General features: G+C 39.6%; 2 protein-coding genes across 4 annotated transcripts in view; one reads left to right on the forward strand and one right to left on the reverse strand.

Annotated features, from left to right (window-relative positions):
• syn2b (synapsin IIb) overlaps nucleotides 1-15081 on the forward strand; it is a 65796-nt gene that overhangs the window by 43730 nt on the left and 6985 nt on the right. For all 3 annotated transcript variants that reach the window (XM_028405602.1, XM_028405600.1, XM_028405601.1), the window contains 4 exons: nucleotides 11009-11071; nucleotides 12599-12741; nucleotides 13122-13196; nucleotides 14461-14563. In XM_028405602.1, the coding sequence (XP_028261403.1) occupies nucleotides 11009-11071; nucleotides 12599-12741; nucleotides 13122-13196; nucleotides 14461-14563 (384 nt within the window). The remainder of the gene's footprint in view (nucleotides 1-11008; nucleotides 11072-12598; nucleotides 12742-13121; nucleotides 13197-14460; nucleotides 14564-15081) is intronic.
• Nucleotides 335-10342, reverse strand: LOC114435699 (metalloproteinase inhibitor 4-like). The gene is made up of 6 exons (XM_028405604.1): nucleotides 10211-10342; nucleotides 9744-10057; nucleotides 3872-3969; nucleotides 3350-3464; nucleotides 2653-2777; nucleotides 335-2305 (listed from the first exon to the last, which is right to left on the reverse strand). The coding sequence occupies exons 2-6, from the start codon at nucleotides 9880-9882 to the stop codon at nucleotides 2108-2110; spliced, it is 675 nt and encodes a 224-aa protein (XP_028261405.1). The 5' UTR covers nucleotides 9883-10057; nucleotides 10211-10342; the 3' UTR covers nucleotides 335-2107.

A 15081-nucleotide genomic window follows, 5' to 3' on the forward strand; every position in this document is an offset into this window, starting at 1 on the left:
TTCTTCAACTTCTGTAACACGTTGTTGTAGATTTGTCTGGAACACACACTCACACTCGCACAACTCTTAAACAACAACTGCTGATGATTTTTAATGATGTGAAATTGTTAGCATGTAACTGCTTGTCTCCATGTCAGGCAGCAAAACATTCTCAAAAAGTACTGAAAGGCTTCAATTACCTTCTGTTTTTGGACAATAGTTCAGAAAAATCCCTATTAATCGATTTTTTTTATATATATTAATGTTACCTTTTATTAATGTTTTTTTCTGGCTTAGCGTTTTGTTGCTGAAGAAAATTTTAAAAAACCACACAGCAATTCATTTTTTTCCCACTGAGACATTTTATATACAATCTTTCTTTTTTGGTACATGGAAATAGAAAACTCTATTTAGTCAGAAACAGAGACATAAATACAAACCCCAACAAACTTTTCAGTATAAAACAAATTGTTTAACACTTCACTGAAGTCATACAGTTGTTGTGCATTAATAAAATATCAGCCATGAAAGTATTTTAAGTTTGTTTTTTTTTGTTTTTTTTATTGTTGAATGTGACTTTTATACAGTCGTGACAAAGGCAAATGATAATATATTTGAATCTGTATGACTTCAGTGAAGTGAACCAGTAACAAGACAAGGGTAAATTCAGGTCCAATTATGATTATCAAATTAATCATTGATAATATTTTTTAAATGAATATCCGATATTTCTTTGATTGTTTTTCTTTTCCACTGAGAAGAAAAACAGGTGAATTGAACCTTGTCCTGTTACATCTTATCCTCTAAGGAGAGGTGTCTTGGCTTCTACAGGTGGCAGTGCTGTTGTTAAAGCGCTGGATTAGATTAGAATCTCTATGCTAGGCAAGAAAATCTGGTTAGCCTTTAAAATGTTAATTTCCACTGAAATACAATATTTACAGTCTCATGGATATTCAACTGTGATGACTTAGATGTACAAAAATGATGGTATATAATATAATGCCAATTTAGTCAAAACATAATCAATGATGTCTGAATTTGTCTGTCTATACAGCAGAGTGAAAAGGTTTAGAATACCATCAGTGATAGCTGTTATCAGTGGCATCATGATGGCATGTAGGGCTCTCTTATAGCTAGTAATGTTGCTGTAGAATTTAATCTATTAATCTCAGATTGTGGGCTGCCTGTTCATGCAGCTGCCTACCCACACTTTTCTCATATCCTGATTAAAAGATAGACTCTAAGGCCCTGCCAAGGTGGCAACAACCACAGCGACCATCATAGACAGTTTGTCCATGTCTGAAGTGTATACCTAAACTTAACCAAAGAGCAGGAGAAAATGAAGATAAAGAGTAAGAAGTAAACAAACAAAATAAGCAGATGGAAACTGTAATCCCACACAGGAGAAACACCAAAGAAAATCCAAGAGAAGTCATTTACTGCAGGGGCAAACATCACTTCAGTATTAGAGCCTAAAACCTTCAGACAGTGCTGTATATACAGTGTATTTTTATCTGCACTGGACAATTGTGTGATAACAAACATTGTACCAGTAATACATTAACAGTAGTTTGTGTGTGCAGAGCTGCTGCTTTATTTATTGAAAATTGATGAAGACTTCTGCATGTAAAGTACACTTTGCAGTTCAAGGTTTGCACCTTTGTGCTATATTTATCTCCTGTAGATGTACTGTTATAGCACAACTTCTCCTTTCACCTTTATTCGTTTGAGCAGTTTCGAGGTGTTCATTATTACAGTTAAGCATTTATCATCAGACAAAAAAATTCACTCAGTGGTGAGAGATTCTCAGTGGAGAGTCTGCTGCTATTCTTACTCTGAGGAAAACAGCAAGTGAAGTGGAATTTGAGAATGCGATAATATGAGTCAGAGGGTTGCTGGAAGCCCCTGCAGCTTTTCAATTTTTTGCAGTAGCAACCACCTGAACTCTGCTAACAGAAGCTCAGCATCAGGTTACGCTCCCTTGAATCAAAAGTTGGCCAATTTTTCAGTGATGCACGTCAAATCTGAACTACATAAGCCAAAGCAGTGTTCTTATTTTGTTTTTAATGTTTTTTTCTTGAGACATTTCAAGAATCAGATGCTGTGAAATAAATGTGAACATTACAGGTCAAGGGTCAGTCATGTCCAAGAAGTCTTTCTCAGGTGGAGGCCCACCCCGGTACCAGCTACAGCTTGTATCAGAGCGGCGGATGCAGGCGTACTGCCGAGCCTGCTCCCCGTTCAGGCTGTTATCCAGCAGCCAGTCCGTCCACAAGCACTCGTTTTCTCCCGTAGACGCACACGGCACTGTGTAGCAGGTGTTGATCTGATAAGAGAAGAATAAAGTCATTCACTCATCTCTTTATCTGTTCCTGGAAGTAGGTCTCATTAGTGTTATGAATAAGAGTTAAGTAGTGGATGAAGAGTGGAGAAATTCTGGAAGAATAAATAATATAAATAGAATTTGCTGTTACACTTCATTCTTCAAAAGAGTTTTAAAAAAAATCACACACTTAAAGTTAGAACATAGAGAACAGATTTTTAGTAACAGATGAGGGGAGAGACCCTGTGCTGTAACAGCTGCTGCTTTGTTTATTTAGTAGACTATCCCAGGCAGATGAGTGTGAGAAGAGATAAATACATAGCAATGCAGAATGAACAGTCCTTACTCACTCTGCATTCACACCCCATCTGGTATCTGTAGTTGAGATTCTTCTTTTGTGATAGTGACAAGTTGTCCCAAGACTCTACCAAGTCACACTGGCCAATAGAAATCCTTCCATCACTCCACATGCTTCCTGTTGGTGTCACATCAGCATTTAAACAAATAAACAAAAGCAGGAATAGCAGACATTAGCTGCATTCTGTTTGAGTAATTAAACATGTGCTGTGTGCAGTGCCTGTTAGTTGTTGAAATTTAAAACATGAACAGAAAAATAACAGTAGTGGTAGCATTTAGGGCAATTAAGGGAACTCCTGAGTCAAACAGCTGTGTACACTGTACTACCTCACCAAAACAATAATAATAATTGTTTCTGTGTGAGGTGGTAGATGATCAATAAGAGGGTGTAGCATAAAGCTTTATAATGCTACACCCAGGTAAACAGTAACGAGTACAACAGTTACATTAAGGCTGTCGAAACCTTTTGCTTCACCACTCTTTGAGCACTTAATGAACCATGTTGGAACCCTGCTTGAATAGTACGACAAAGACAAATCAATGTGTCCACTGGTGTCGTGATTATAAACGCCCACGACTAATCTGACTCACACATTATACCCTTTCCACTGAAGACAAAAACCAGATGTTTGTGAGTCTAAGAAAGAGGCTGCATATTCCCACGATGAAAGAACAACATAAAAACTGTACCTGAGAGCAGATACCCTGCTTTGTTGTTGGAATCCAGCTTGACTCCGCACAGCGAGGAGAAGACTGGAGTGTACACGTACTGGATATCCTTGGCCTTGTCAAAACCTTTGAACATCTTGACATGCAGGAGGAAGAAGAGTAGAAAAGTTTCAGCTTCTTAGACTGAATAAAACTTTACTATAGCAGCAGTGCAAGGAGGAACAATATAACGATGTTACCAAAATACAGCATTTTTATTTTAATATATTCAGCAGACACTCCTATAAAAGCAAAGCTGGTTTGTATCCACCACAGCATTTATTATTTACACTCTGTGGTGCAGTGGCTACATTTGGAACATGTGTTTCTACCTTTTTTTTAAAGATTTGACACTCGAGAGAGAGAGAAAGGAGGAGGAAGAGGGAAATGTGTGTCTCTGGAAATGTAATTGTGCATATTAGATGTGTTTGTGATGCTAAAACCACACAGCAGCGTACACTGTAAAGATGGTGTATGTTTGCAGCAGCTGTCCAGAGCTCTCACCTTTATCATTTTGATTTCGTATTGGATCATCTTCATGTATGGTGAGGAGCTGTTGCTAGGTGACACAATCTTCTCTCCAGAGATCTTTGCCCTTATCACTTTCAGGGGAGGGGAGGGGGGGGGGTGAAGGAACAGTAGGATTAGATTAAGAAATTATTTGGCAAATAAATGCATCAAAGTAAATTACAATCCAGGGACAATGCAAACATTCAGAATGATCTTTTTTTCTTCTAAACATAGATACCGATAAATAGATGCTAAATAGACAGACACCCCCCCCCTTCTCTCCTCTCCCATCAGTTGTCTTCTGTCTCCCTGCACTGACAGTGTGGTCGTCCGTCTCTGTAGTGATACAGGATGTGTCCCTCTTCTCCTCTGGGAGGAAAATCAAAACCCACATGGAATAACAAGTAGCTCTCTGCTTGCTCACTCCCATTTAGCAACCACACACACAAACACACACAGTGTACAGTATTAACTCCAGCACATACACACACACAGAACATATTTTAATTTTACAGCCTCTCAGAATACTTATTAAAATTCAATTTTGATCATACAGCAAACATCATACTGTGCCAAATTAAACTTCGATATAAGAGTTTTTTTAGTATTATAGGTTCATCATGGTGTTAGCTGACAAATTTATTTCACTGTCAGGTGTTTAATAGCACTGCAGTGGCAGAACCAATTAAACAAAACTGAATTTGTTCTCATAAATCTCCACAAACGCCAGCTTCTTTTTACTGAAAAACACTGTAAGCACCATGCCCATGCAGAAGATTACTCAAAACCAGGCTGTCAACTTTACAGCTGAAAAGGGAGGCTAATAACAAAATGATGTTTGTTTACTTTTCTTTTAACATAAGCTGCAAATATTAGCAAGTCTGGCTAACTAGCTATAAGTCCACATTTGGTTATTTTATAGTATTTTTTTTTTTGGGGGGGGGGGGGGGGCTGGGATTGTTGGATTTCAGGTCCTGTGCCTACTAAATATTTACAACTTACATGTTTACAGTGGAAAGTCCACATTCCAGCAACTTCAGGTTAGCCCCCAAACACAGATTATATACACACCGTAACATAAAACTGTTAATATATAAAGATTAAAAATACCATTAAAAAAAATACACATTTTTGCTTCAGCCTTTTAGTCGAATATGATTTACATTGCTGTGTGCAGCATTTCTCAAGAATAAAAAGTCTTTTTATCCACTTTGAGTTGCTAGCAACAGCTGACCAAATTTAGCCAGCAAATCAACAGACACCAAAAAATTATCTCTCTTTTGTCTTTGAAAGTAAGGACCTACATTTTTTTTAAAGTAAAGAACACGATTCAATAATAAATCTGCCCCTGTTTGTCCATGTTTTCTTCTTGGAAATGATTTGGATTTTCTGTTGTTTGTTTTGTTAAAAGAAAAATGAATTGGAAGAAGCAGTGAGACAGAAGTGGACCGAGTTGGTAAAACCATGAAAGAAAGAGAACAGCAACAGTATTAGGGAGAGGGAGTGATCCTCACCCTCACACACAGCTAAGCAAACCACCCCCTTGTTTTTCCCTTTTCACTCATCACATAACTACGCCACGGTTTTGTGTGCTGGTAAAAGGAGGAGGAGCTTGGCGTGTTCTGTGAAATCGGCTCAGGAGAAACAGGAACTTTTTTTGTTTGTTGAACAGACAGATACACCGGGCAGACAAACATATGGGAACTTGTGTGTCCTGTTACAGTTTAATCAAAGCATTACACTGCCAACAGCAAAGCAGCTGGTCCAGGGACAATCACTCGGTAGAAAATGTCAGGGAGCACAGTTCTATTTCCTGTTTACTATGAATTTGACCTCGTACACTAAATCACAGCCTGGGGCTCAGACACAGTGTGATAACACAGTCTGATAAACACAAAACTTACATGCAGTGTTTTAATACAAAGCCACTGACATTATTATTCAAACACTAAAGGAACCAAAAACAGCCTCCCAGCCTATACCTTGAGAAACTATAAATGGCACATGGCCTGTAAGGACACACAAACTACACACACACATGCAGCTGTGACCTCAAAAAAGCCTGCAAAGAATTAAAGCACGAGCAGAGTTTAATTCATATGTGGGTGCATATTGATGAGTATAAATCTGCATCAGTCTTCAGTAAAGATGTACTTTTTCTTTATTTTACACCTTTCCAGTACTTTATAGATTGAATTTTAGACACTACATTTGGATTATTTCACTAACAAAAAGCAGTAAAAATGATGTCCTGTAGTCTATAGTGAGAGACATGTACGTTTATTTTGGTTGTTATTGTGTTTAAAGGCACTTTGTTTTGTGTGAAACTGCTCACATTCCTGAACCGAATTATTGGTTCAGGAAGCTTGGCTGTAAAGGATAGCAAGTACGACAGCAAGCTTTCTGCAAGGTTTCGTTTATGATGCTGATAGTTGTGCAACTTTTGACTAGGTAGTTCAAAACCTTGTGGCTTTTTTGAGTAACTGATATTTTACATTCACAAAACTCAGGTATGTAAATTCATGGCACTAGTCAGCTCAGACATACTATTTGTTTCTCACTTTACATGTTATCTCAGATGACAAATGTCCCAGGTGGTCCACCTTAGGGTTAGGGGGACTTTGCCTCTCATATCAATGAAATGCTGCTTAAAGATTCATGTATCCTTGATATATGGCACAAACGCTTTTACATTTGATACAAATGTAAATGTTTCTGCCTATCATTGATTATTTTTAATGCTGTTTTAGTATAGATGTTTTAATTATAGGTGGAAATACAATGGCCATGTGTTTACTACATAATGATTTCTCTGTAAACTTCTTTTATAGGTTTATACCTGTAGTAGGTATGCACACTGACATTTACTGAACAAATCAATCAAAAATATGCTGCAGGCATTGTTTTTATGGGCCGATGTCTGGGTTTGAACCTTGAGACATCAGTTCTCTCAACAAACTGTGTTTGAACCACCAACTTGAACTTATGCTCACTACTTAGAAACACTGTACTTTACCAGGTGATGACTGATCATCGCCATATTATCGCCGTCTTTGTTCGGTTCAGCTCTTTGATCTGTGCTTCCTTTGGCAAGAAGGAATATATCTCAAAGTAGATTAAGTTCTTTGGCAAATAAGCCGTCCCACTTAAATCTTCCCTTCTTAGCTGAATAATGGGCCTATGTTGCCTATTAATGGTAAGAAATGCACCAAGGCATAACAGTGCTCTGTGTAATGATCAAACAGTTGGTAATCTGGTTTGGCTGTGTATCAGTGCAAGGACAGAAGCAGCTGTCTGCCATCACCAGATTAATCTGAATAAATCAGGGTAGGATCACCTTTAGACATGATCATTTTTGTAATTACATTTTTATAGAGGTAGCATGCAATAGCAGAACTCCAAAATGTCTGTTGTCTCTTCCTAAAAAGACTGTCCTGGCCCAGATATTTTCAAATGTTTACTTCCCATCCAGACATCTTTGAACTGCGCAGGCCAGGACGCTCTCATTTCAGCTGCTTGCAGCTGTGTTATGAACAGGAATAAGGACAGGCACACCTGCGGAGTGAGAGTGGCTGTACGTCTGCCTCGCGGCTACATAACCAAAGAGAAATATTGCAAACTTGTACCATGAGAACTGATGTAGTAACTAACTTCCCCCCTCCCAGATGAATCGGCACCCTTGTCATGCTCACAAAGCTGGACTGTCAGTGGGCTTTCACACTGATATTGTTAGTATGCAGACCATTAGACCAAGCCTATAGACATGGAAATGAAGTGGGGAGAGAGAGGGAAAGAAAGTGAGAGAGATGGAGTAGGCTGTGTTGGCATGGCTTGGCTGCCGTCCAACAAACACACACACACTCACACACAGACACACAATGTCAAATACACAAACATGGCCAGGGAATCGTCAAAGGTTTGTCCAGATGGGATATTACTCAGATGTACAGCTTTATCCAAAAGAGCTCATCGACTCTGACAGCACTGTCAGGTCAACTGAAGGCCACCACCAGCCTAAGCAACCCGGACATTATTATTGTAATTGAGGGATTTTCCTGATTTGTTATTCATGGGATCAGGAAATTGTGTTCTACCTGAAAGAGGAACACTGGCTCTTATTCATTCAGAGGTAGACTTATACATTTAAAACTGAAAAAATCTGGCGGCAATGACAAAGGATGCTGAGGTCAGCTCCGCCCTCTGAAAATATTGTTTAGCCAAGCAAGCCTTGCAGGATTGTTTACACTGACAATTACTGCTTAAAATTCTTACCAACTGTTAAAACTATCCTAGTAAGTATGCTGCTACATTCTAGCAAAACAATCTGGCAGCAGAGTTAAAATTACTCGCTAACTAGCTAGCTAGTTTGCTTATCCCACAGCGTAATCAATCATTACGGAGCTGTCAACAGTATATGAACTTTTTGCTGCATTTTCACATTTCTTCACACCAAGTTCTAATCACTGATAGCTTCAAGAGGCCTATGGTGCTACTCGCGCACCCACCAAAGAAAAACAACAAGACAGCACACACTAATCATGCATAAAGAGTGATATTTCAAAAGGCTTTGTGCTTATTTGATGTCTATTATGTAGCATAATCCGTAAATTTGAGTGATAACAGAGCCGACCTGTCTTGTCATGCAAATATGTCACATGAAAAACACATACATGCTGGAATAATTTTTAAACCACAAAACTTATCCCTTACTTGAATAGAGCTGTATGCCACGGAAAATGCGTAGCATGTCATTTTGGGCAATGTTTGCATGTCAAGTTTAAGCTTTTTGCATGCCACTTAATGCCACTAAATTACATGGTAAGTTTAGGGGTCTCACAAAGTGACACCTCAGAAGTGAAGCACAAAAATAGTCCAACAAGGGATACAACCCTGTGTGGATAAATCTACTGAGGTACACACACCTTTATATCCACTGCATCCACTGGCAGGCAACCTAATTTGTCAATTATGTTTGAGAATGTGTTGATAGTAATCTAAAAGCCTGATATGATGAGGAATAATCACACCTACGCCATCTCAGTCATGGATGACACACTTCATATGTAAAGCCCTGTCCTAAAAACATTGGCCCAGATACTCTCACTGAGTTCCCATAACCCAGATCTAATTTGGCTTTTGGTCTTGAAAACAGGTTTCAGCATCCATCGCATACTGTCTTTTGAAAAACATTTTAAAGGAGCTGACCCCTAAACCCAAAGACAGATATGAACCAATCAGAAAAAAACACTGACTTCTTCTCTCCTCTTTCTCTCTCTCTCCTCTGCTGGAGTGTAACCTTTGACAGGAGCACATACTCCAGCTTTCCACACTCTGCAGCCAAGTGCTCAGAGTCAGAGCAGAGTGTTGGTTTTGGCCTGTGCTTAAGCAAGAAAGGACTGGATGATGAGGGGGGGTGGACAGGCAGACACACACACACACACACCGAGAGACAGGCAGACACACAGACAGATAGAAAGAAAAGTAGGCCGGGGCCACACAGTGCTGTTTTTTTAGGGTTTGTTTTTATGTGAGAGGAAAAGACGACAACAATATTTGGCTAGAACAAACGCATAGAAGCCAATAAAATGTGTGCCCCTATTCATCTGAAATATTGTTTACTAAAAAAAAAAAAAAAAGCTAATTAATTCTATAAATGTGTTTTGATAAAGCCACTCTCAGAAAAAGTCCAAATGACTGTGTAAACTACCATAATCAGTTTAATTTACACAGGCTTGTGTCTTTGTTCTTTGATCAAGTTGATCAATAAGTCAAATTAACAGTCATTTAAATACAACGTAAGGGCATTCTGAAGAACTCAAAAGCAGCTTGTTTAACATTTATATCATGATGACAGTCTTGTACTTACCAATCTCTGCACTGCAAAAGAGCTGCTGTGGGTGTGCTGGATAGCAGCTGCATCCCTCCACAACATCCTCCATCCCAGCACTGAGCAAAAGGAGCACCCAGAGCCCCAGACACACGCTCCGCTCCTGGGACACAGCCATGATGACTCTCGCTACCTCTGACCGCTCCGCCACTTGATGAACGCTCGGCAGCCTCTTCTATTCTTGTTAAGTTCCCAGGGAAGCAAGTCAGGCCGGCAGTCAGCGAGGGGGTAGGGTGACAGATAGGACAGAAGAGACAGAGTGGTAGGACGAGCTCTGCTGAGCTGAAAGGCAACTGTGGATAGAAATGTTTTCATAAGTTTAAAGTACACCTCTAAATACAAGCTCTAGCAAAAGACTTGAGTTGAAGAGAACTACTGCTGCTGCTGCTGCTGCTCTCTCTTTTTCCCTCTCTCCCTCTCTGTAGACAACACACAGAGAAACTTACAATAGTTGGATCCCCTCACACTCTGGTCTTGAATGCTGAGAGGGTCGCACACAGGGAGCCTCTTATGTGCTCAACAATTTAGGGACAGCCTCCTCAAATGCAGAAAAAAAACTGCCATCCTTTGCCTCTTCTTCTGGCCTCTTTTGATGTCCTGTGTCTCCTCCCATAAGCTGTGTTATTGGTCTTATTTACTTAGTCACGGTGTCTCTTAGTCACAGAAACATTGTTTTTCAGTTCAACTGATTATGTTTTGCACAATTGCGACACAATGTGTTGACAATCCAAGGTGGACGTAGCGTCTGTGGTGTCTCCTGAAGAGAAATTGTGAAGCTTAAAAGGATCAACTGATTGAAATATAGCCAAGAAAGTGGATCTGATGCAAATGGGTGACGTTTAGACATTTAGCAACCGTGGAGGGCCCACCTGTCACTACAAGCAGGGAAGTTATCTATTAGACAGTTACAGTTTTGTGCCAGCCTGTAAATATGTTTATTCCTGTGTGGCCACTTAAGAAACTGCAGCCTTCATTTTTCCGTCCCCAGGGTGCCGCCTAAAGTTGTCCATCATTTTTTTCATAAATGTGCAAATCTAATGACTTCACACCTCAGCTGTACTTTGTTTAAAATAACTTGTAATGTAATATTTGTATTGCTGCAGTGTATTACATCTACACAAATGGATGACAATAGGTGCTCTTTATTCCCCGCAGGGTTTTTCCAGTGTGTTGTAATGAAGAACAGCATCTGTCATTCTGTTTTGCTCATCATTATTCATCTAATTATCCTTCTTTATTCGCAGATTACAACACCAGGTTTCCCAGTAGTAGTGAAAATTGGACACGCCCACTCTGGAATGGGAAAGGTAAAGTTAAATAGCAATGATGCTAACTGCCAGGAACATGTAATTTAATAATTAGACTTTCACACCATCGGGAACTGTGAGGATGTTTGCTGTCATTTTATGATGATGACAAGCAGTCTGATTGGTTGTAGTCAGAATGACTACGACAGTTAAGCCTGACCTTTTCCTGAAAGTTTTCAAGGGCGTCTCCTCAGCTGGTTCAGTGTAACGAACCATCTGGGAGGTTAGCTGAGCCCGCCCGTTGGCCTTTTCATCATTTTGACAAATTGTCATTGGAAAGTACTTTAAAATCCCTTTGTGCTCCCGGAGATAGCCGTGTGGTTAGAGCCCAGCACCACCACATCTGGAACCACATCATTTATACTTTATAGTGCTTCCTCTGACATTCAGTGTGCTGCTTAAATCCTCATTCTCTTCATGCCCTGTTATCCTAGCTGACTTTCCTCATCTCTTTCTCTCCATCATGACTGCAGCACATACTTTTTTTGTATTCTCTCTCTGTCCTCCTTTGCTCATCTCATTGTGCTGTTATTGATTGACAACTGCATTAATATTTTCTGAGTGAAATCAGAGTCAAGTGTTTCCACCGCTCCTCATCGATCCAACTCCCACCATAACTGGTCAATCTGATCATTTTTCTAAAGTTTTTCAGTGTGGAGTCAGTTTTGTTACAGTACTGGGTTTATTTCACACAACAACAATCTGTTTCCTACACTAGGCTGTTACTGCATCTAAACAACTTCAGGTCCTTGTGACATTCAGTCATGGTTATGGGATAATGTTAATCAATTATAATGTCGGTACGAAACTGGTCCTACTCAGGGGTCAAATGCTATAATCCATAGTTTTTAGTCACCTTGCTCTTAAATGTCAGACACCTGTAACTACAGAAAACAAGATAGTATACTAAAGAACCATACACAGACTCAGTCTCACTAGCACATACCTGATGTAATGATAATTATATATGTGGTATCTAATTTTCCTAAAAGAAATCATACGTTGAGCAAATATAAATGTAAGGGATATATTCTAAGCCCTCTTGCTTTTGCAGGTAACCTCCACATACAATCCAATCTACTTTCATCCAATCACACAAGGTGTCATGCCCAGTGAGCAGCCAAGAGCTGTAAACCATTTTATACCTTTAGTGCAGCTTGTAATGTGCCAACACTCAGTGTTGATTTTCAGAGAAACTTCAGCCAAAACAAAATGCTAGCTCAGTTCATGCATGGCAGACAAGAAACACAAAGCGACATCACTAGCATTGCTGTGTCCAGTGGTTTTTACGCTGTTTGTCTGTATGTTACCCTGCAATGTACTGGTGACCTGCCCACCCATAGATAGCTGGGATAGGCTCCAACCCCCTGTGTGGGTTCAGATAATAGATGGATCGATGGTTGTTGTTTAAATTAAATTAAATATAACATTTCCAAAACATCATACAGCCGTTATTTTTTGTGACTTTTGAGGAAAAGTCTGTAAATTTCTTAGCTAAACGACTCCCTGCCTATCATTCCTGTTTAGGTCAAGGTGGACAATGTGAGCGACTTCCAAGACATTGCAAGTGTGGTGGCAATCACTCAAACCTACTGCACCACAGAGCCATTCGTTGATGCCAAGTACGACATCAGAGTCCAGAAAATTGGCACTGACTACAAAGCTTACATGTAAGTGTGCTGCCTTTGTTTATGAGTCGGGTAAATCTACATATTATATATTTCTATATTAGATCAGGGAAGATTTTTTCATTACTGGAATGCTAAGCAGGAAATGTAGCAGGAAATCCTGCTTAGCCCTCTTTGTTCAGTCTGTGGTATTACTGTGAAACAAGGAGCATACGGTAACTGGCCTGTTTATTGGGATGATCATCTTCCCAGCTGTGCTCACTGCCTGACTACACAGGCTATTAACTTGAAGTAAGAAAACACAAGCCTCCTGCTACAATGTTGTCTACTTCTGTCTGCCATTAAATACCTGTTTTTATAATTTCTAAAGTGAGACGTCTGTAATCATTTAATGCACAATTTCCTCTCCTCTCCTCTTCCAGGCGAACCTCCATTTCTGGTAATTGGAAAAGCAACACCGGATCTGCCCTGTTGGAACAAGTAGCCATGACTGACAAGTGAGCACACAGCTTCCACATTAGTGATGCTCAGGCAGCCCTGGTGTCACACATGCCGCCCTTGTGTTATGTCACAGTTAGTCACAAAGAACAGCAGATTCATTGAGCTGAGAGCGGCTCACATGGGTAAACACAGATGTTTGGAAATCAGTAGATATTTTTAGTGGACTGGAGCTGCTCTTTGTGTTTGGGATTTTAGGTTTATATTTATCTTTGTGCAGAAAGAAATTAAACTACTGTCACCTCCCTTAAGGAAGAGAAGTAAATGTTTCTGTTTTCACCTTGCTCACAGCTTACAGTGAGGATTAAAGACAGTTTTCAAAGTATGTAGTTTGACTTATGCACACATGTGTGTAAAAAGCTAGAAGGTGTGAGGTGCAGCTGCTGTACCAACATTCACCACTGGAATACAGCTTAAAAAACAGGAAATAGAGATACAATATATAAGTATAAGGAATTGATATTATTGATATTTCCTTTCGGGAAAACCAGGTTTGATTCTCATCAGAAGCCATTTCTCTTTTTTCTATAAGTCCAATTTTGCCTGGTAATTATTGCATTATTGTTTCAAACACATTTCGGTTGTGTCTAGGCACAGAAAAGAATCCTGGTTTGAATCTTGGTGACTATAGCAACAACTCCCATCCCATTTCCTTTATGATTTGGTGCCTGAAAAAGAGTGACACTCAGCCAGTCTTGTAGCCTCTTTACTTCCAATAGAGCCCTTTTAATGAAGTCCGCAAGAATATTGAGCATGTTCACTGACAGTAAAGTGCAACTTTCAGTCACATAATAATGTGACATTTTTGATCAAATAGCGTGTCAGTGTGTCATGTACACGACACACTGCCTGGAAAACAAATACAAGCCACTACATGTGCCGTCAGAATGAGAAAGTATTGGCTAAAGTTTCTCAAAAGTCAAGAGACTTCAGACTTCCGAATTTATGCTAAAATTATTTGGAAAAAAAGCAAGATACCTGCCTCAGTACAGTTACATTATCCTCTAGGTGAGTATTGATTTGGCTGCTTTGGCCTGAGTTTGATTGTGTGCAGTCTTCCAGACAGAAGCAGCAGCAGCCACTCAAGCCTGAATCTACAGAAGCAACAAGACTTTTTTTTTTTTTAGCTAACTGTAAGGCAGGAAAGGGTCATTTCATTCCCAGTTCTGTTTGGCAGTTATACAGCTGCAACTCTTCAAGTTAGAGAACAGATTCTTAACAACTTTTACTAAACCAAGTCACGTGTAATTGTCTCTGTGATAGGTACAAACTTTGGGTTGACACCTGCTCTGACATCTTCGGAGGGCTGGATATCTGTGCTGTCAAAGCCATCTGTGGCAAGAATGGCAACGACTACATTACTGAGGTGAGAAAAAGTGCTGAGGAAAGCATTACGCAGTGCTACAATTTATTAACTCCTGCCTCTTGTTTGGAAACTTTCACCATGTTGACATCAGCCTGTGGGAGTCATGGTAGGTAGGAGCACTAATAAGAACTATGAGTAGTAAATGCAGCAGCATGTCTGGTCTAATTTACACTGCTGAATGTTGGTAATATTTCAAGGCTGAGTGTACACACTCTCTATGGGCCACATATTTTATTAGTATTTATTTTATGTGTCTCAACACAGCTCTGTCTGGTCTCTTCAAACTTCACTGTCTCTTTCTTTCCAGTATTTAATTACTAAATTGTCTTCATGTTTCAAAGTCTCTACTCCTGACCACAGTGGTTGTTAATAACACATTAATGTAGAAATGCTCTCCTCTGTAATAATACCCTTCCTACATGTCTCAGTATGGAAAATGTCTAATTATGATACCCCAGCCAGTGGCACTGATGAAAATAGTTTATAGCGCTTTTAAAGTCCAGTTGGGAATTAAATAC

Source organism: Parambassis ranga, chromosome 5 (genome assembly GCF_900634625.1).
Source record: "Parambassis ranga chromosome 5, fParRan2.1, whole genome shotgun sequence".
Classification (NCBI taxonomy): domain Eukaryota; kingdom Metazoa; phylum Chordata; class Actinopteri; family Ambassidae; genus Parambassis; species Parambassis ranga.

Coding starts and splice junctions, on each gene's coding strand:
- LOC114435699 (XM_028405604.1), bottom strand. CDS start 9,882: ATGGCTGTGTCCCAGGAGCGGAGCGTGTGTCTGGGGCTCTGGGTGCTC. Junction 3,465..3,871: donor ACGAAATCAAAATGATAAAG/GTGAGAGCTCTG, acceptor CTGCATGTCAAG/ATGTTCAAAGGTTTTGACAA. Junction 2,778..3,349: donor AGCAGGGTATCTGCTCTCAG/GTACAGTTTTTA, acceptor TGACACCAACAG/GAAGCATGTGGAGTGATGGA.